This window comes from Anabas testudineus, chromosome 1, assembly GCF_900324465.2.
Source record: "Anabas testudineus chromosome 1, fAnaTes1.2, whole genome shotgun sequence".
Classification (NCBI taxonomy): domain Eukaryota; kingdom Metazoa; phylum Chordata; class Actinopteri; order Anabantiformes; family Anabantidae; genus Anabas; species Anabas testudineus.
Genome location: NC_046610.1, coordinates 2,168,227 through 2,188,687, shown reverse-complemented (window position 1 = coordinate 2,188,687; position 20,461 = coordinate 2,168,227). Strand labels below are relative to the sequence as shown.

At 37.0% G+C, this 20,461-nt stretch overlaps 2 protein-coding genes across 2 annotated transcripts in view; both read left to right on the top strand.

Moving 5' to 3' along the window:
* Positions 1 to 20,461, top strand: part of LOC113162394 — a 66,306-nt gene that overhangs the window by 2,428 nt on the left and 43,417 nt on the right. The gene's annotated exons all lie outside the window — the stretch shown is intronic.
* The window catches only part of LOC113161767, a 52,216-nt gene that overhangs the window by 20,175 nt on the left and 11,580 nt on the right, over positions 1 to 20,461 (top strand). The window contains exons 5-15 of the mRNA XM_026359567.1: positions 10,286 to 10,456; positions 16,031 to 16,204; positions 16,280 to 16,453; positions 17,909 to 17,955; positions 18,694 to 18,730; positions 18,907 to 18,979; positions 19,273 to 19,321; positions 19,438 to 19,456; positions 19,630 to 19,675; positions 20,142 to 20,215; positions 20,383 to 20,433. Of these exons, the coding sequence (XP_026215352.1) occupies positions 10,286 to 10,456; positions 16,031 to 16,204; positions 16,280 to 16,453; positions 17,909 to 17,955; positions 18,694 to 18,730; positions 18,907 to 18,979; positions 19,273 to 19,321; positions 19,438 to 19,456; positions 19,630 to 19,675; positions 20,142 to 20,215; positions 20,383 to 20,433 (915 nt within the window). The remainder of the gene's footprint in view (positions 1 to 10,285; positions 10,457 to 16,030; positions 16,205 to 16,279; positions 16,454 to 17,908; positions 17,956 to 18,693; positions 18,731 to 18,906; positions 18,980 to 19,272; positions 19,322 to 19,437; positions 19,457 to 19,629; positions 19,676 to 20,141; positions 20,216 to 20,382; positions 20,434 to 20,461) is intronic.

Sequence of the window (20,461 nt, the reverse complement as noted above, 5' to 3'; positions counted from 1 at the left end):
ATGCTCCTAATTTTAACTTTAATTTTTCTCAGGTGAAAAAAGGCAGTTCTAGAGATTTCTTTGATGTATGAAGTGAAGGAGATATCCTGATCAAAGATAACTCTGAGATTTCTTACAGTATTACTTGAGGCCAATACTAAGTCATCAAGGGTGAGAATGTGATTAGACATGGTGTCTCTGAGATTTTTAGGACTAAATAAAATAACCTCTGTCTTATCTGGATTTAGGAGAAGGAAATTGGAGGACATCCAGGTCTTTATGTCTTTTAAGCAGCTTGAGATCTGCACAGCAATGAAAATGTATAGTGTTTCCTAATAATTTTGCCTAAGAGTAAAAACGTATGTATAGAGTGAAAAGAATCGGTCCAAGCACAGATCCCTGTGGAACTCCATAACATAGTTTACATAAACAAACTGGAATCTAACTGATAGATTTGAACCAGCCTAATGACAGGTTCCAGTCTGTCTAATATTTAAATATTCACAATGAAGATTTGTAATCACTTGGTATAACGTAATTACAGGTTGTTACGCTTCTACAACATCTTAAAGGATCACTTCAAAAACAAGAAGAAGAACAAGAAGATTTGCGACAAAAGGAACGACGATTAAAAACATTTTTAGAAGGACTACTACAAACATCACTAAATGGGAACTCTGGTAAGCCTTTCTCTACGGACTGGTAGTAAATTTATAAATGGACATTTACCCAAGTACTAGTTGTAAGGATTCAGAATTCTTACTGCTGCTCTACCAGGTTTGATTCCTCTCCTTGGAACACAAATAGACATTTGTTTATGAAGATGACTATGGATTAGTTGTTAGGGTAATTGTCCACAAGTGCCAAGATCGGTGTTTTGATTTTCTCCTGATCACATATTGAGGGGTATTTGGACAAGACATGAACGCCCTTTAGTAGCACCATCATCTAAGTGCAGCTGTCCAACAACAATTTCATAACAGGGATCAATAAAATAAAACAAACAAACAAACAAACAAACAAAACAAAACAAAATTGTTATTGAAGATAATGATAAAAATGTGTTCATTCATTAATTTATTAATTTATTCATTCATAGCAGCTCCAGATGACTTTCACCTCATGCTGTATCCAAAACCAGAGCCTGGTTTGTCTGAGAAGAACAAGGAAGTGAAGGTCAGTGGAGCAGTGACACAGATTCTAGGCAGTTTATCAGACGTCAACCAGTTTGAACCAGTGACTAATTACATTTTACAGTACTTTTACACTGCCAGTAACGATAATCTACAAACTAGTTTGAACATATTTGCTTTGTAAATATAGTGTGTTGTGGTAGTGGCTGTTTCTTTTATATTTATAGTTCTGTGCAGTAGAGTGCTTTCAGGTTTTGTCCCATCTTTAGGAGGTATGTTGAGGGTGTGTTTTGTCTCCTCTGTTTATTTCTGCGTGATGGTCACATTTCTGTATTTAGTTAAATACTTTATGTATAATGAGGATTTTCTATCTATAATAGTTGATTATTAGATTAATTGGTCTGTTTCTAAAACATATTTTGTGCCTCTGTAAAATTTAGACCCCATCTTCTTTCACACCTGAAGTATCAGTGAATACATTTGGAGAAACTTCATACAGGTAAAATACAGGTGAAAGCAGTTAAATAGATCCCCATGCATCTTTGGTGTTGAACAAGGTTCTGTGTGATGCAGGTTCAGAGTCGAGTATCCAGGTACATACCAGTGCACTTTGACACGGCTGGTGTTTACAATGTGTCGGGAGGGGGAGTTATTGTACAGGATCGTCCAGTGGGATGAAAGCCTCCTCCAGTCATCTGGAAAGACGCCTGCAGGTCCGCTGTTTAACATCCAGTGTTCTGAAGACTCTGTATTTGAGCTGCACATCCCACACTGTGAAACAAAACCTGGTAATTATGAACAGGATGTGGCTTCAAATGATCACTGCAAACCTACACTTCTGTTAGTTCACACATGTAAAGTGTAATAATTAGTTTAAATGAACAGGCTCAGATTAGTGGAAATAAAACTTTAGGATAAATGTTGTTGATGGCTCTTTGTATTTACAGCATCGCTCTCTGACGGCCTGTCTGTTGCTCACATCAGTGATGATGGAATGAGAATCCTTGATCCACTGCAGATGACAGATACTCATGTGGTTGTGGACGTCCCTCACCTCTCTGCCTTTGGCTTGGTGTGGGATATAATGAATAGGATTCTAAACCAACCAATGAGATGCCAAGTTCTGCTGTTTCATCGACCAAGGGAAAATCGAAAACTCAATGTGTTTCTGCTGCCAGAAAACATCCCACTGCAGGAGGTAAACACACAAGTTCAATATAATTTTTCAAACTGGTTATTACAGTCATCGCTTCTATAACTTTGTGTTTAGTGATCAAATTCTGACAAAACAGTCTTGATCTCTGCAGAGATGTCAAATTAGCTACAAAAAAATCAGCTTTTGTTCATTGCTGCAACTTGTCAAGGGTTAAATTTTATGTGAACTCATCCATTTCAAATCCTAATTGTACCCCACACACAAAGAAAGGGAACACCACATGCAGGGCACAGGTAGGAACCCCAGTTGACAAAAAGTCAATAAGAGTTTTGGAGGACAAAGAGCTGAATGCTGTTGCTATCATTGCAAATAAGACTGTTGGGACCAGCAGTTTAAAATATGTTCCAATTCAGGAAGGTCCAAAGTCTGAAACAAACACAAGTGGTTTTGAGCTGCAGGCCCACAGCTGCGACCTTCCTGCAGTGCCTCATCTGCTGTGAGCTCAGTGTCTTTCCCCTCTTGTCTAGAACCATGTCTTCTCTACCAGAATGCTATGTGGGTGACCCTTAAGCCTGTTCCTCTTTTATCATTTCCCATATAGCAAACATCATTTAAACACAAGTGTGAGCTTGATTGTGGAAAATGAGAATGGGAACGCAAGTCACCCGTCTGTTCCTCAGTAAAATGAATTAATTTAACATGGTCTTCAACCACTGCTCCTGTGCAGGAGGCTTTCCGACAGTTACTCACAATAACAGTGAAGGAGTGTGGACGACTTTGTTGGAGATTTTTGTATGATCACAGCTCACAGCAAATGGAAGAACACAGTTTAAAGATTTTCCATCAGGGATCTTCTCCTTGGGTGGATCTCAAACCAGCCAGATCCAACCAAGGGCTTAAAGGAATTGATCGGCCTGGTTACACAATTGAAATTGCCATCTCCAGGAGATGCAGTGAACATGTCAAGTTATTCAATTCAATTTTATTTGTATAGTTCTTTTTACAATTGACATAGTCACAAGCAGCTTTACACAAGCAAAGAAACTATGTAAGTTTACATGAACAGTGAATGTGTAAGAATCATAATAATCAGATTGTCCCTGATGAGCAAGCCGAGGGCGACGGTGGCAAGAAAAACTCCCTGAGAAGGCAACAGGAAGAAACCTTGATAGGAACCAGACTCAACAGGGAACCCATCCTCATATGGGTGATCATGAAGTTATGTATTCAGGATTCATGGACTCCCATCTGACATAGTTTCTGTTCAGCTGTTTGCTGAGGAGTTCTGTCATCTGTCGGGTGCCTATTGTCTGTGCATTGTCTCTTCCTCTAAAACCCCTCCCTGTGGTAGATCTCTATAACACACTGCCCCAGCATACAACCCCCGTTAACATTTACATTTAGTCATTTACCAGACGCTTTTATCCAAAGCGACTTACAAGTCAGTACAAGTTACAAGGGTAGGCAGGGTAGCGTGAGGAGGTCTTGCCTAAGGACCCCTACTGGAGGTAGGACGCAGCTGGGATTTGAACCCCAGTCTCCCACTACACTAACCAGCCGTAACCTCTGTTCAGGGCTGTGGCTACAACCACTTCTGTGCTGTCTCAACAAAAGGAGGTCAGTCCAGGCTTTCATGCACTGCTATAGTTTCTGGCTCAGAAATAAATAAAATAATAATAAAAAAAAAGATCTTAATCTCTAAATAAAATTGAAGGCTGTTAGGGTGAAATAACTAAGGATATGAATCCACTGTCTGAGAAAAATGTTCTGATATCTCCGTAGGTGAAAGGGCGTCAGCAAAATGCTGAGCATGTTGAGGCTGCTTCTTCCTGTCTCCTCATTAAAGGCCATTTTTACAGTGTTCACAGTCCTGAAGCCTACAGAGTACAACCTAAGGTGAGTAGTTCAGATAAAACTCTGATATATACTATGTCCATGTTACTTAATGCAGTAAAATGCAGAGAAAGTAAGTAGTAGGCATCCAGACTGTTATATGATGGTATGGACAAATACCAGTACTTGTCTTGTTCTGTCTGAGGTTGTTTGATAAACACACAGAGCTTTTTATCTGTTTTGGGGTTATTATTATGAACTTAACATTTCTACTATTACCAATTTCTTCTTTAGCAAACAGCTGATTAATGCTCAGCACTAAAACTAACTAAAGAGAGAAGTGGACTAAACTTTTGACAGACATGAGGCAGTGTGTGAAAGAACACCTGAATAACTGTCCTCACCACCTGCACAGAAACATCTTAGGGCTGTTTGCTCTCCATTGTCCTATGTTGTCTGAACACGATAGTGATGTTTTGTTGTTTTAACGTTTTTGGCTGTAAAACAAATACAGCGATCTTAAGGATGTTGAAGTGGAGCTGAGAGAAACTGCAGAGTCTGATACATCAGTTGCTGTTTTCACTGCTCATATAACATTAGTGCAGCTTTAACTGGACACAACCACTGAACAGTGAGAAGTAACCATAAGACATTGTTATTGATTTACAGAGGGCCCAGATCGACTTTAACTATGGACCAAATTACCACCCAACACTTGAGATTCGACCAAACTTGAACGCAGAGGAAGTGACTGTGAAGGTCAGAGACCAAGAGGAGAGACGTGTGTGGGAGTATAACTCCAGACTGAACGGTAAACAAGACTTGATGTTGTTATCACTATGAACTCTTTTCACGTTAAGACAGACCACTCAAACAAAAACACGAACCCTATGTGAATGAACTAGAAGCTCACAGCTTGTTTTCTCTAAGTGCTATGATACAGTAAATACAGGGAGAGAAATCAACGTGCAGATCACCAGTTGAAGATAAAGGAACCAAACAACACGTGAAGATCTTTGTAGAGTTTAAGAGTTTTGTAGTTTCTGGGAACACTGGTTCTAGATGCTCCACCTACCACTTATTGTATAACTCAGCACATACTGTATAAAAATAACTGGCAGCTTTGAACTTGGTGCTTTTTTATTTATTTATTTTTTAGGAGGCAGCACAAACCACATGCTGCAGAGTTTTTCTACTCTAAAACATATATTTCAGCAAATCAAATGATTCTTTCACAACTTGATGTCTTGATACTATTAGTTTCTTTCTTCAGAATTAACCTCATACCAGCCTGCAGCCAGTGAACCAGACTCGCTCCCGGTCCAGACTGAAGGAGGAGGTGAGTAACACTGTCCAGTTAATCTATAGAGAGTCTGCAGTGCATTGTTGCACTAAATAACTAATATGTTAAATAACAGAAAACAGAGGATCTTACGATCAAAGTTCATCTTGTTGTGATTTGGTCCAGACACTAATTATTTCAAAGATGTCATAAAATATTAAAAGTACATTCATAGTTAATATAAAAGGAGATTTGACATTTCTTGTAATGTGTCTGTTCACATGTTGAAGGTCTGAATGCAAAATACATTTCATATTTATTTTCTATCAATCAAATAACTGATTTCAGATTTGAATTCTGTCTCCAGCTCTGAACTATGGTTGTTGACTCCTCTCAGATATTTAACGAGTTTTCCAGAGTGGTTACACAAGGCGAAAACCAAAATTTAAAATTATCTGTTATATATTAAATGAAATATTTTGTGCCCATTTTCCAGCTCCTGGTCCAAGTGGACAAACTTTACCAAGAACAGAGAGTCTACAAGGAGAAGAAGAGCAGAAGCTGCTCTCTGTTAGGACAGAGTTTATCAAGAGAGTTAATGATTCTATTCTGAAAGGTTTGCTGGATAAACTTCTGGAAAACAAAGTTATAAACCAGGAGGAAATGAAGTCAATCCAAACAATGTCCAGGACAGACAGACCAGGAGAGCTGTTTGATATGGTTTTAAATAAGGGAAATGAAAACTTGAAAACTTTTTGTTTAATATTGCCAGTTTCTAGTGGATTTAAAATCAATCTGTTTTATTGTTTAGATTCAATCTGACATTTTATAAATACATTTAGAAAGTTACATTTTGATAATACGTCTCTCGCTCTGACTGATTCTGATGCTTGTTTTTTATTGAATTTGTAATTAAAAATCATTTTTCACCTGGGTGCTCCATTAGATGTTATTCATTGTCAAAATTACTAATTTCAGTTTATTATCAATATTTTGGGAACATTTGTTCATAGATGACTCTCCTCCTCAGCAGTTAGGTGTCCCACTGGAGTTGGACAGTGAAGCATGTTTTTTTTAGGTGCGTCATGAAAACACAGCTAATCTGTCAGAAGACTTTAAACTGTGAAAGGTTAAAGGGCAAAGATAGGTGACACAACTGGACATGACAACCCTGAGGGACAATCGCCATACGAATGTGTTGAGACGCTCATCTTTGTGTATTTGTCCTGAGCTACATTCATGTCATGATTCCTTCTTCTGCTCTCACACATCCTCACCTGGCCTCAAATCACCTGCCAACACCAGCACACACTCGTACGCACACCCCTACACACACTCAGTTGTTGTTTTTGCTTTTCTCTGCTGCCAACACTAGTTACGGTTTTTGTTCTTCCTTCCACGTCTGTAGTCCAGTTTTATCATCTGTTAAATCAGTTTACTCTGAGTTTTTAACTGAATTCTCAGAGTTTCTATCTGATTTAGTTCTTAGTGCAGATAAAGTCATTATAGTGGGTGACTTTAATATCCATGTAGATGTTGATGATAACTGCCTCAACACTGACTTTAATTCACTAATAAACTGCAATGGTTTTACCCAAATAGTTCATTTGAATTGAATTTACTGTTCTAAACTTTACTTCACCTAAGAATAAGATTCACTACAGTAAAAATGATGCTGATAAATTGAAGAAACTGATTCCATCTTTTATTTCAGAGCCATGTACCAACAAAGAGGAGGGCAGTCATCATCGTCATCCTGAATCTAACCTAGAAACAGAGTTTAATAATATATTTAAAAAACTCTCCATAAAGTTAGAACCATGTCTTATTCATCGTGACCTTTTCTTATCTCTTGTGTGATATCTGCACCTTATGTTTGTCACAGCAGCAGAATATTCTGTGTAGACTGGTTATTTTCTACTTTTTCTCTTTTCTCTCTCCTAAATGAACAAATGGACAAATGGACACAGTATTGACTCATCACAGACTCCAGAGACTTCCTGCAGTAGTTTGACCTCCTCACACCAGACTTTATATTCTCAACATGACAACTTTCACCTTTTAAAACCAATTTTACAACATATGTAAAACAATGGTGACATATTCCAAACATTAGAAGAACAGTTCAGGTGTCATTATTTAAACAAGACATATTTAAATTATTGTAATTATCAGTTTCATTTCCTGTTTATAATACAGCCGCGTTGAGAAGCGTCTTTACCGTAATCACAAGACAAAGTGCGCAGCAGAATGTGAAGCGCGGCTGATTTCTGGATCCAGTCTAATCCGACACCTCCCTTTCCGACTTCCGCAGCCAGTTTTAGTTGAACCAGTACAAGATCAGACACAAGAGAGACTTTGAGATCGTGTGATTCAGAGGAACATTGAGTCCATTCTCAGGTAAGATTGTTTCCTTCGTCTTATGATTTAGTTTTTATTCTACAGCCGGTCTGAAAGAGACGAAACAGGAAGAAAGGAACAAAACTAAAAACCAGCTGTGGATCATCTGTGAGAAAGAGGAAACGTCTGAAGACAAACTGTCAGAAACAGGAGAAAACATTTCTCACACAGAACCAACAGGAGAAAAGTGGATTAACAGAAATATGAACTGTGATGTTACTTTGACCAAAATGAAAAGAGAGAATTTTTTACCTGTAAGAGAAAGTGAAACTGAAACTATAACGGAAAAAAGCTAGTAGATACAGAATGAATTGTAACAGTGTGGTGATGAACAAGATGTCTTCTTTTAATCATGTTTTACTTGCAGACACAGTCCACAAACTGTACCTTCTGAATTGTGGAAAACAGGATCGGTAAGCAATACTCTATGAACTGACATTTAACCAATGTCTATTAAGAATTTTGGCCTTTTTCATTTTTATACTACTTCTGCTCCATCATTAATCACTTATTGTAGCCATCTGAAAATGATGGATCAATCAGTCAGTTGAGATGTGAAATGTATTTCCTGCCACACTAAGATTTCCAGGTAGTTATCTAAAAGTTTTTAAAGTGAAATATCAGAATAGCAGAAGAACATCTAAATATAATCTATTGATTGACAGCTGCCTCAAATATTTCACAAAGCAACAGGCAGTAGGAGAGTGATTAGTTCTGCCGCCCTGTTCACTACTTAAACTGAGAATAAGAGAGACTTGTTTGTTTTAACCAAGGTGAACAGTCTTTATAGTGTCATCATCATTTCACCATCAACATGTCATGATGTCCTATAATTTAGCTGTTTTGTATTAGAGTGTTATAAATTATCCTCCCACACAGACTGAACTCCAGAAGATGGAGGAGAAGCTGCGACCACAGTCTGGGTCTTTGTCAACTTCAAGTTCAGACTTACATGATGAACCTGGACCCTCAAAGAGACCGTAAGAACACACTCACTACACAGAAGTTTGATCGTTGTACTTAAAACTCTGACAAAATGATAAAAGTATCAGTTTAGTTTAATTATAGTGGATCAATCACTTCATTTTTTGAAGCTTCACTCTTTTATCTTTTAGGGTGAATCTGTTCCCAACACACATTAGTCAAAGGAGAAGTTCCACATACAGGTAAGTCACTTATTATCTGTTAGATGTAACCTATTATATGTTAAATATATATTAGTAAAATGCATCTTCCATAAAATAAGGTGGATTCCCTCTAGATTACTTATTTTCTTATTTCCTGTTGATTTGTTGTTTTGTATTTTTACATCTATAAAATCTATATTTATTATGTTTAGTTAAAGATTAGATCATAACTTAGACACCGTGTTCATGTCTCTTCGTAAATATAAAGTTACCTACGGAGATAATTAGCTCAACACTTTGTCTGTGTCACTAAATATTCCTCCCACTACTAACACCTGTTAATATAACTAGTAAACTGTGTCATTACAGACCAGCTCCTGGTGAACTCTCACAGACTCAGTGTGAACAGTTGGCATCAGCACTGAGAAGAATCACATTCACACTTGAAGAGCTGGATCTGAGTAGAAACTCTGTGAAGAAGTCGGGAGCAAAGCTGCTGTTTGCTGCCCTGAAGAGTTCAAACTGTAAAGTGAGGACTCTGAGGTCAGTCGGACTTTTCTGTCTTTGTTGATAAGAATATTGTGTCAAACCTAGAATCCGACTCCTCTTCCACACGACAACCAAAAATAGGTAAAATAAAAGATTTTATTTTATTATTATAATGGTGCAATGGATGACTGAGGTGTCACCAGGTGAGTATGGTGGTCTAGAAGAGGAGACAGGGTTAGGTCGGTTATGGGTGGACTAATGATAATGTTTTCAAGGAATACTCGCAGTGAGGGGCAGTCGAGTGAGACCGAATAACCGATAACTGAAAGGAGCAGGTGGAGACTGGAAGCAGTGGAAGAAAAGGATTTACAGGAGAATGTTTTATATTACACAAGAACAATCAGTCAGTACTGTGAGGAGGGAGAGGACGAAGGAGAGAACAGGTCACGTCAGGCAAGAAACACTCACACACAGAGAGGCAGGTTCAGATGTCAGGAAGTCAGACCGAAGGTAAATGCTGGACAAGAAGGCGTGAGACTATCTGGTGGAGTTTGGAGACCTCCTTATAAAAGGAGGCAGTGATACAGGTGTGGACAAGGAGCAATCGGAGAGCAGTAAAACAGGAAATGAACCAAATAAGGAAATGAAGGACAGACAGGTAGGAGGAGCTGGAACCAGGACAATTTTAGATATTAGTGAATTTTCTGGTGTGTGTAAAAAATTAAATAATAGATGCAAAAAGACCACATAAAACTATTTATTAAATAATAACAACTAAAAGGCTACATGCAGTGTTTTTACAGTGTAGTACTACAGTATTCACAGTATTCACAGTACCCACAGTACTCACTCAGCAGGAACTAACTTCACTTTTGTTTTATTTTAGACTGAGTGACTGCATCCTGTCAGAAAGATGTTTGGATTCTCTGGTCTCAGTTCGCAAGTCTTATCACCTGATGGAGCTGGACCTAAGTGGAAACAAGTATCTGAGGGATTCAGGAGTAAAGCTGCTGTCTGATGGACTGAGGAATAGATACTGCAGACTGAGGACTCTGAGGTCAGTCTAGTTTCTGTAAATAGTTTATCTTCATACTTTATTGGTTGTTTTTGGTGGAAGCATGAAGAGAAGGTTGTTAGTGAAGCATTTGTCAACTTGTATTTAATAACAGTTACAGTATGTGTTCAATTTGTTGTTTATAATCTGTGACACATTCTGTCAAATCATTAAAATGTGTATCCAGCTCATTATAGAATCTTGATCCACCACCAGGCTGAGTTGTTATTATATTAATTTGATGTATCCTGTGGAGTGAAAACAGTAAAACAGAAACATTACTTTATGTAGAGTTCACAGAACACTGGCAGTTTATTTTGTAAACCTAGAATTAATTAAAAATTATTTAATTGAATTAATTAATGATGAATTAAAAAGGTTCAACTCTATCAACCACCTGTTGTTTTCAAGTACTGAGTGCAATAAGACACAGCTGCTCATTACCTGTCATCCTGTTTTAATTTTCTTTTCCTTGATTTACTTTGGGAGCATTAATATGCAAGAACCTGTCAGTATGATACACATCATGATCAAGGGGCTACGAGCCAATATAGAGATTTACAGTGATACTATAACCAAGGCAATGTACAGAAATAAATAAATAAATAAATGAAATAATGATCACAAGGATCAGGCATGATACACACACATGTTAACACTGACGATCTGGTAAAGTTGTGTTGATAGATGGAGGATGGTACAACAGGTAAAACAGATCTGCTACTGTTTGATATTTAATAAAGGATAAACAACATTTACATTGTCTCCTATAACTGTTACGATTCCTCTCTCTGCCCCTGTCTGTTTTGTTTTGTTCTGTCTCACTCTCCTGCCACACACACCCATATTTGACTTCCTCTTCCCCCACTCTCCACACTCTGGACTAATTACTGACTCATGTCACCTGGTCATCCCTCTGGTTTATAAGCACCCCTCAGTCCTCAGTTCATTGCTGGTTTGTTGACATTATTCAAGCTGTTCATCGCAGTTCTCTGGTTAGTTCGTTTTGTTTGTTTGCTCCATATCATCTTCCACTCTGCTCAGTTCGTGTGTTCGTTGGTGTGTCCGGAACCTCTGTTTTGTTTGTTAGTTGGAAGTGTTTGTTTGTTTGTCCGTGAGGCACCAGTCTGTTTCTGTTAGTATGTTTGAAATGTTTGGTCTGCGTTTAAGCAACGTTTATTAGTTGATACTTTGTCCTGTTAGCTTTGTCTGTTTTGTTCTTGTTTTCCTGCCATGAGCAGTGATTTTCGTTTGTTACTTTGTATTTCTATTAGTGAGTTGTCGTTGGTAATTTTGTCTAGTGAATTATTAGTTGGTTCTTTTGTAGGTTTGTCACGGTTTTGTTTGTACTTTGTAGCACCGTGTGTTCGGGTCTCTTTCATTTGATACTTTGTTCATGTTTGTTAGTTCCCTGTGTGTGCACTGACCTTTTTTGTTAATAAATATATCGTTTTTGTTCTTACTCGTTCGTCCCGTCAGTCCCTGTTCGTAACAATAACTTGTTTTCTTGTGTATTCAGATTGAGTTCCTGCAACTTATCAGAGAACAGCTGTGGTTATCTGGCCTCAGCTATAAAGTCCAGTTTATATTTTCTTGAAGAACTGGACCTGAGTCTCAACAACCTACAGGACTCAGGAATAAAGCTGTTGTCTGATGGACTGAAGAGCCCTTACTGTGAACTGAAAACTCTAAGGTAGAACATTTATTTTCCTTCTTTGTGAATCTTGAAAACCAGCATTTGTATGTTGAAATATTTTTTTCTCTGCAGGTTGAGTCTGTGCAGCCCAAATGTTATGATTGGACCAACAGCACGTATCAGTGCCAATGTAGAAACCTTGTGTTCCATAAACAAAACTATATGAACATCAGCTGTATAATAGGTTCTAGTGACTTTAACTTTATGAGACTGTATGAAAAACACAAATTCAGCTGTTTGACTAAAAACTGAATTGACTTGTCTCGCAGGATGAAGAACAAACAATTATATAGGTAAATAAGTAAAAAACAGATACACAATACAATTAAATAAAAAACTAAATGAACCACTGTCTGCCACAAATCTAAAATATTAATTAAAAACTGATTTAGTGTTTTTGAGAATTAAAACAATATCACAGTACTCGAGTGTAAATATATTTTCTTACATCCCTTGTGGTACACTACTAGTTTTTATCAACTTTGCTTTTTAGGTGAATGAAAACATGTTAGATTCAGATAAATGTGTAGCAGTAGCATAAAATGTCTGATATTGCGATAAAGGTAAAATTGAAATAGTTTAATATACACTTTCTGCCTAAAGTTATTACACGAAATAAATTCTTATGTTTCATGTTATGTTGGAATTAATAACTGGTTGACCCCCCACTTGGGAGGAATAACCTCAACCACGTCCTTCATGTGTCTGTGGATCAGACCTGCACATTGTTCAGGAGGAATTTTATCCCATTCTTCCTGCAGAACTGCTTCATCTCTGTTATATTCTTTGGCCGTCTCATGTGTGGCTCTCTCCAAGTCTTTCCACAGCATCTCTTTTGGGTTGAGGTCTGGGCTCTGACTTGGCCACTCCAAAAGGTGGATTTTATTTTTCTGCATTCATTCTGTTGTGGACTTTGTGTTTTGGGTCATTGTGCTGTACCATCACCCAACATCTACAGAGTTTCAGCTGATGTACAGACGTTCTCACATTATCCTGAAGATGTTTTTCATACACTTGGGAATTCATCTTCCCCTCAATCACTACAAGTTGGCCAGGACCTGATGCAGCAAAGAAGGCCCAAATCATGATGTTTCCTCCACCATACTTTGCACTTGGGATGTTTTTATGATGTTATGCAGTGAACCTTTTACATCAAATGTGTGTGTTGTATCCAAATAGTTTAATGTAGTTTCATCAGTCCACAAAACATTTTGCCAACACTGCTGTGGATTGTCAATGTGCTGTTTGGCAAACTTCAGGCTGCGGCAATGGTCTCTTCCTTTGTGGTGTCCTGCCATAGACACTCTGCTTGTTCCATGTTTTACCTACTGTAGACTCATGAACACAAATGTTAGCCAGTTCCAATGATGTCTCCAGTTGTAGATTGTTTAACTGTAGACTGGTGAATTTCTAAAGTCTTTGACATCACTTCGTAACCCTTTCCAGCGTCATGTAAATCATCAATTCTTGATTGTAGATCCTCTGAAAGCTCTTTTTGGGTGAGACACGAGACACAGCTCCCAAAAGTTAGTGGTTTTTGTCAGTCAAAGTAGCTCAGGTCCACACCTCTAAACTAATTTTCTTAATTTATGCTAACACCAGACTTCAATTAACTTTTTTAAGATCATTATTCCAAGGATTCACTTACTTTGCACATTCACACTATGAGGTTTTTAACTTTGTTCTCAATAAAGACATGAAAAACCTATTTTGTTTTGGTGTTATTACTTTAGGCCTGTTTTATTTGTCACTGTATATCTAAAAAATGTATGTTTAAGATACAAAACAACAAAGATTAAACAACATTTACATTGTCTCCTATAACTATAACTCTGTGTTTTCTTGTGTATTCAGATTGAGTTCCTGCAACTTATCAGAGAACAGCTGTGGTTATCTGGCCTCAGCTATAAAGTCCAGTTTATATATTCTTGAAGAACTGGACCTGAGTCTCAACAACCTACAGGACTCAGGAATAAAGCTGTTGTCTGATGGACTGAAGAGCCAGTTCTGTAAACTAAAAACTCTAAGGTAGAACATTTATTTTCCTTCTTTGTGAATCTTGAAAACCAGCATTTGTATGTTGAAATAATTTTTTCTCTGCAGGTTGAGTCTGTGCAGCCCAAATGTTATGATTGGACCAACAGCACGTATCAGTGCCAATGTAGAAACCTTGTGTTCCATAAACAAAACTATATGAACATCAGCTGTATAATAGGTTCTAGTGACTTTAACATTATGAGACTGTATGAAAAACACAAATTCAGCTGTTTGACTAAAAACTGAATTGACTTGTCTCACAGGATGAAGAACAAACCATTATATAGGTAAATAAGTAAAAAACAGATACATAATACAATTAAATAAAAAACTAAATGAACCACTGTCTGCCACAAATCTAAAATATTAAAAACTGATTTAGTGTTTTTGAGAATTAAAACAATATCACAGTACTCGAGTGTAAATATATTTTCTTACATCCCTTGTGGTACACTACTAGTTTTTATCAACTTTGCTTTTTAGGTGAATGAAAACATGTTAGATTCAGATAAATGTGTAGTAGTAGCATAAAATGTCTGATATTGCGATAAAGGTAAAATTGAAATAGTTTAATATACACTTTCTGCCTAAAGTTATTACACGAAATAAATTCTTATGTTTCATGTTATGTTGGAATTAATAACTGGTTGACCCCCCACTTGGGAGGAATAACCTCAACCACGTCCTTCATGTGTCTGTGGATCAGACCTGCACATTGTTCAGGAGGAATTTTATCCCATTCTTCCTGCAGAACTGCTTCATCTCTGTTATATTCTTTGGCCGTCTCATGTGTGGCTCTCTCCAAGTCTTTCCACAGCATCTCTTTTGGGTTGAGGTCTGGGCTCTGACTTGGCCACTCCAAAAGGTGGATTTTATTTTTCTGCATTCATTCTGTTGTGGACTTTGTGTTTTGGGTCATTGTGCTGTACCATCACCCAACATCTACAGAGTTTCAGCTGATGTACAGACGTTCTCACATTATCCTGAAGATGTTTTTCATACACTTGGGAATTCATCTTCCCCTCAATCACTACAAGTTGGCCAGGACCTGATGCAGCAAAGAAGGCCCAAATCATGATGTTTCCTCCACCATACTTTGCACTTGGGATGTTTTTATGATGTTATGCAGTGAACCTTTTACATCAAATGTGTGTGTTGTATCCAAATAGTTTAATGTAGTTTCATCATAACACAAAACATTTTGCCAACACTGCTGTGGATTGTCAATGTGCTGTTTGGCAAACTTCAGGCTGCGGCAATGGTCTCTTCCTTTGTGGTGTCCTGCCATAGACACTCTGCTTGTTCCATGTTTTACCTACTGTAGACTCATGAACACAAATGTTAGCCAGTTCCAATGATGTCTCCAGTTGTAGATTGTTTAACTGTAGACTGGTGAATTTCTAAAGTCTTTGACATCACTTCGTAACCCTTTCCAGCGTCATGTAAATCATCAATTCTTGATTGTAGATCCTCTGAAAGCTCTTTTTGGGTGAGACATGAGACACAGCTCCCAAAAGTTAGTGGTTTTTGTCAGTCAAAGTAGCTCAGGTCCACACCTCTAAACTAATTTTCTTAATTTATGCTAACACCAGACTTCAATTAACTTTTTTAAGATCATTATTCCAAGGATTCACTTACTTTGCACATTCACACTATGAGGTTTTTAACTTTGTTCTCAATAAAGACATGAAAAACCTATTTTGTTTTGGTGTTATTACTTTAGGCCTGTTTTATTTGTCACTGTATATCTAAAAAATTTATGTTTAAGATACAAAACAACAAAGATTAAACAACATTTACATTGTCTCCTATAACTTGTTCTCTGTGTTTTCTTGTGTATTCAGATTGAATTCCTGCAACTTGTCAGAGAACAGCTGTGGTTATCTGGCCTCAGCTATAAAGTCCAGTTTATGTTTTCTTGAAGAACTGGACCTGAGTCTCAACAAGCTACAGGACTCAGGAATAAAGCTGTTGTCTGATGGACTGAAGAGCCAGTTCTGTAAACTAAAAACTCTGAGGTAGAACATTTATTTTTCTTCTTTGTGAATCTTGAAAACCAGCATTTGTATGTTGAAATCATTTTCTCTCTGCAGGTTGGTAAATTGTCTGATCTCAGATGAAGGTTGTGTTGCTCTGGTCTCAGCTCTGCAGTCCAAACACTCTGACCTGACTGAGCTGGACCTCAGTGGAAATGAGCTACAGGATCAAGGAATGAAGCTGCTGTCTGCACTGGTGGAAAGTCCAGACTGTAAACTGAAGACGCTGAGGTCTGTTATAAGTTGGTAGGACCAGTAATAATCCACAAGCAATCCACTCAGTTCTGGGTGTTTATTTAGGCAAACACACAAAACACAACAGCGTCAACATCAGCTGAGCAGTGATCAAAGTTCATACACGGGAATAGAGTCCATACAAAAACCTGGAGTAAACAAAGTCCCAAAACATCAAACTCCAATAGATAATCCAACCAGTAGCGGCTGGTTAGTGCAGTGGTAACATCACCGCCTCCCATGTGGGGTTCAAATCCCAGCTATGGCTACCTCCAGTAGGGGTCCTTAGGCAAGACCTCCTCACGCTGCCCTGCCTACCATTGTAACTTGTAATGACTTGTAAGTCGCTTTGGATAAAAGCGTCTGCTAAATGACTGTAATGTAATGTAATGTAACCAAAAACGCATACAACAAACACAAAGCAGAGAAAAACCTTCACAGGAAGGAACGATGTCAACGGTCCAGAATTAAATGAAAAATCCACAAAACAGAGGTCTCTGTGGTGCAGCACCAATTCTCCTGGTGCTTCCAGAAAAAGTTCCAAACAAAAACACAAACTCTTTAGCAAAGCTCCAAAGAACCGTGAGGAGATCAGTAACTCAGTGCATTCCAACAGTCAATAAATGGTAAATGTTCTGCACTTATATAGCGCTTTTCTACCTAGCTGGTACTCAAAGCGCTTTACACTGCGTCTCATTCACCCATTCACACACACACATTCACACACCGATGGCAGACCTGACTCACCGGGGGCAACTAGGGGTTCAGTATCTTGCCCAAGGACACTTTGGCATGTGACATGGCAGCCGGGAATCGAACCATCAATCCTGTGATTGACAGTCAACTGCTCTACCTATTGAGCCACAGCCACCCCCAATGTTGTACTGGGTTACGAGCTTATGGCTGGAGCTTGTCTCTAATACATCAGACGATCTGGCAACTGGTTTGTGGAACACTGCAGGTTAAATGCACACCGCTGCGTGACAGGTGCTGTCAATCGTACACATTAACTGTTGATATAAACTTCCATAGTTTCTTTGGTTGTGTAATGCTGCTTTGTGACAATCACAATTGTTTATTGCTAGACAAATAAAATTGAATTGAATCGGTCTAGTGAAGCTGCTGCATGAAATTCACAATATATGGAACCAGAACTTTCACAATAAGAGAAATAACCTCATGATCATGCAACATAATCAATTCTCTGTAAAATATAAATAATATTAATTAATTCTCAAGAAAACCTGAAAAGCACTGATTTATCCCATATACTATTTACAGTCTACATGCATCTAAACTAATCTGAAATATTGTGAAACACTTAAAAAGTGTTGTAGTTTAATTTTTTACACTTGAAGGGAAATAATTTAGATCTTTAAACTTTGTTTAAATTAATAACTGTAATCATCCAAATGAAAACTAAATGATAACTGTCTTAATTCACACCCACAGAGTTGAAGAGGGACTAAACCTGATTACAATGGACAGAGCTAAAACATGTAAGTATTGCCAGATTGATCCTGATATTATATTAAAACACGTTGTAGTTGTTCCTATTTAGTATAAAGAAACACTCCGAGGTGGAACTCCAGATTCCAGAGGGAGAACTTCAGTTCTTCAGAATCAGAGGCTCCGCTGCAGGAAGTGAACAGCAAACAAGATTCATATTAGGTAGAATCAGAAGTCAAGAAAAGGATAAACACACTTAAACAAAAAGGCGTGATTACTGGTTCAGTTAATGTTTTATCTGGTAAACTAGTGAACTATTGATAAAGTAAAAAAACAAACATGCAATGTAAAAATTGAGAAAAGAAAAAGAGTTATGTCCAGAGGTACAGTAAGTGAGAAGTTAGCATGTTAACATGTTAAGAGTGTGCAGAGATTCTTTTTATAGCTATGAACAAATTCAAATAAGACACTGATGAATGTCAGGGTCGGCATAAAAACTGTGTAAGGGTTTTAAAAAAATAATTTCTTGAGAACTCTTTCTCAATCAGGCCTCATCTTATCTTAACCATAAAGCATAAAATACAAATAAAATCTTACTTTCCATTTAGAAATCAATAGTTCAAATGCTGAAAAAGCTTTTTTAATGCTGACTGTGATCAGAGTGCATCACAGAAAATCTTTCCTTAACATAATGGGTATATTATATATTTTTACAATATATTTTGTCATGATATTGTTATGTCTTTTGAATTTTTTTGATCTGAAATCCATTTGTGTTTTCTCTCCAGACTTCACAGCTCACTCTGCAACACAGTCTGCACAAAGGTAACTAAACATAAACAGAAAATATATATTATTTTCACGTATTTAATTGCTTAAAACTTTCTTTTTAAATAATAATGTTTCCTCTCATATTTGTTAAGTTAAAAAAATCCTGCAGTATTCAATAGTGGATACAGAATAGATGGTGAAGTTTTCTTTTAATAATTTTTTACTTGCAGACAAACCGAACCATTTACAACACCTGATGAATTGTTGAAAGAACAACGACAATTTGAAGAAACAACAAGATCAGTAAGTATACCTCTATGAACTGACATTTAACATATTAAGAACTGTAACCTACTTAAATATTTTTATTATTAATTATTTCATTTTTATACTGCTTCTACGTCATTGATCACTTACTGTAGTAATAATATAAAAATATGACTTGTGTGGTACATTCAGAAATAATCTTAATCTCTAATCTTAATCTCGTTGTACGATGTTGCAATGACAATAAAGTTTATCTATATCTTTATCTTTATCTTTTTAAATGGTCCAAATGTTGAAAAAGCATTTTTAATGCTGGCTGTGATTAACAGGTATCAGGAGAAAGAACGTTGCACAAAAGCGCTGCCTACGATACAATGGGTATTTTATATATTTTACAACATATATTTTGTCCTGATTTATTTTGTTATGTCTCATTTTTAAAAACTTTTTTTGTATCTGGAGTTCAATTTTTGTTCTCTTTTCACACTTCACAGCTGACTTTACAAGAAAAAGGTAATTATACAAAAATAAAAAATATATATTTGACTTATTTAATCTAAAGCTTTCTTTATAAATATTTTATTTGTAAGTTGAATAAGTTGGAGTAATTACTAGTAGATACAGAATGAATTGTAACAGTGTGGTGATGAACAAGATGTCTTCTTTTAATCATGTTTTACTTGCAGACACAGTCCACAAACTGTACCTTCTGAATTGTGGAAAACAGGATCGGTAAGCAATACTCTATGAACTGACATTTAACCAATGTCTATTAAGAATTTTGGCCTTTTTCATTTTTATACTACTTCTGCTCCATCATTAATCACTTATTGTAGCCATCTGAAAATGATGGATCAATCAGTCAGTTGAGATGTGAAATGTATTTCCTGCCACACTAAGATTTCCAGGTAGTTATCTAAAAGTTTTCAAAGTGAAATATCAGAATAGCAGAAGAACATCTAAATATAATCTTTCGATTGTCAGCTGCCTCAAATATTTGATAAAGCAACAGGTAGTAGGAGAGTGATTAGTTCTGCCGCCCTGTTCACTACTTAAGCTGAGAATAAGAGAGATTTGTTTGTTTAAACCAAGGTGAACAGTCTTTATAGAGTCATCATCATTTCACCATCAACATGTCATGATGTCCTATAATTTAGCTGTTTTGTATTAGAGTGTTTTAAATTATCCTCCCACACAGACTGAACTCCAGAAGATGGAGGAGAAGCTGCAACCACAGTCTGGGTCTTTGCCAACTTCAAGTTCAGACTTACAGTAAGTGATGAACCTGGACCCTCAGACAGACCGTAAGAACACACTCACTACACAGAAGTTTGATTGTTGTACTTAAAACTCTGACAAAATGATAAAAGTATCAGTTTAGTTTAATTATAGTGGATCAATCACTTCATTTTATGAAGCTTTACTCTTTTATCTTTTAGGGTGAATCTGTTCAAAACAGGCATTAGTCAAAGCAGAAGTTACACATACAGGTAAGTCACTTATTATCTGTTAGATTTA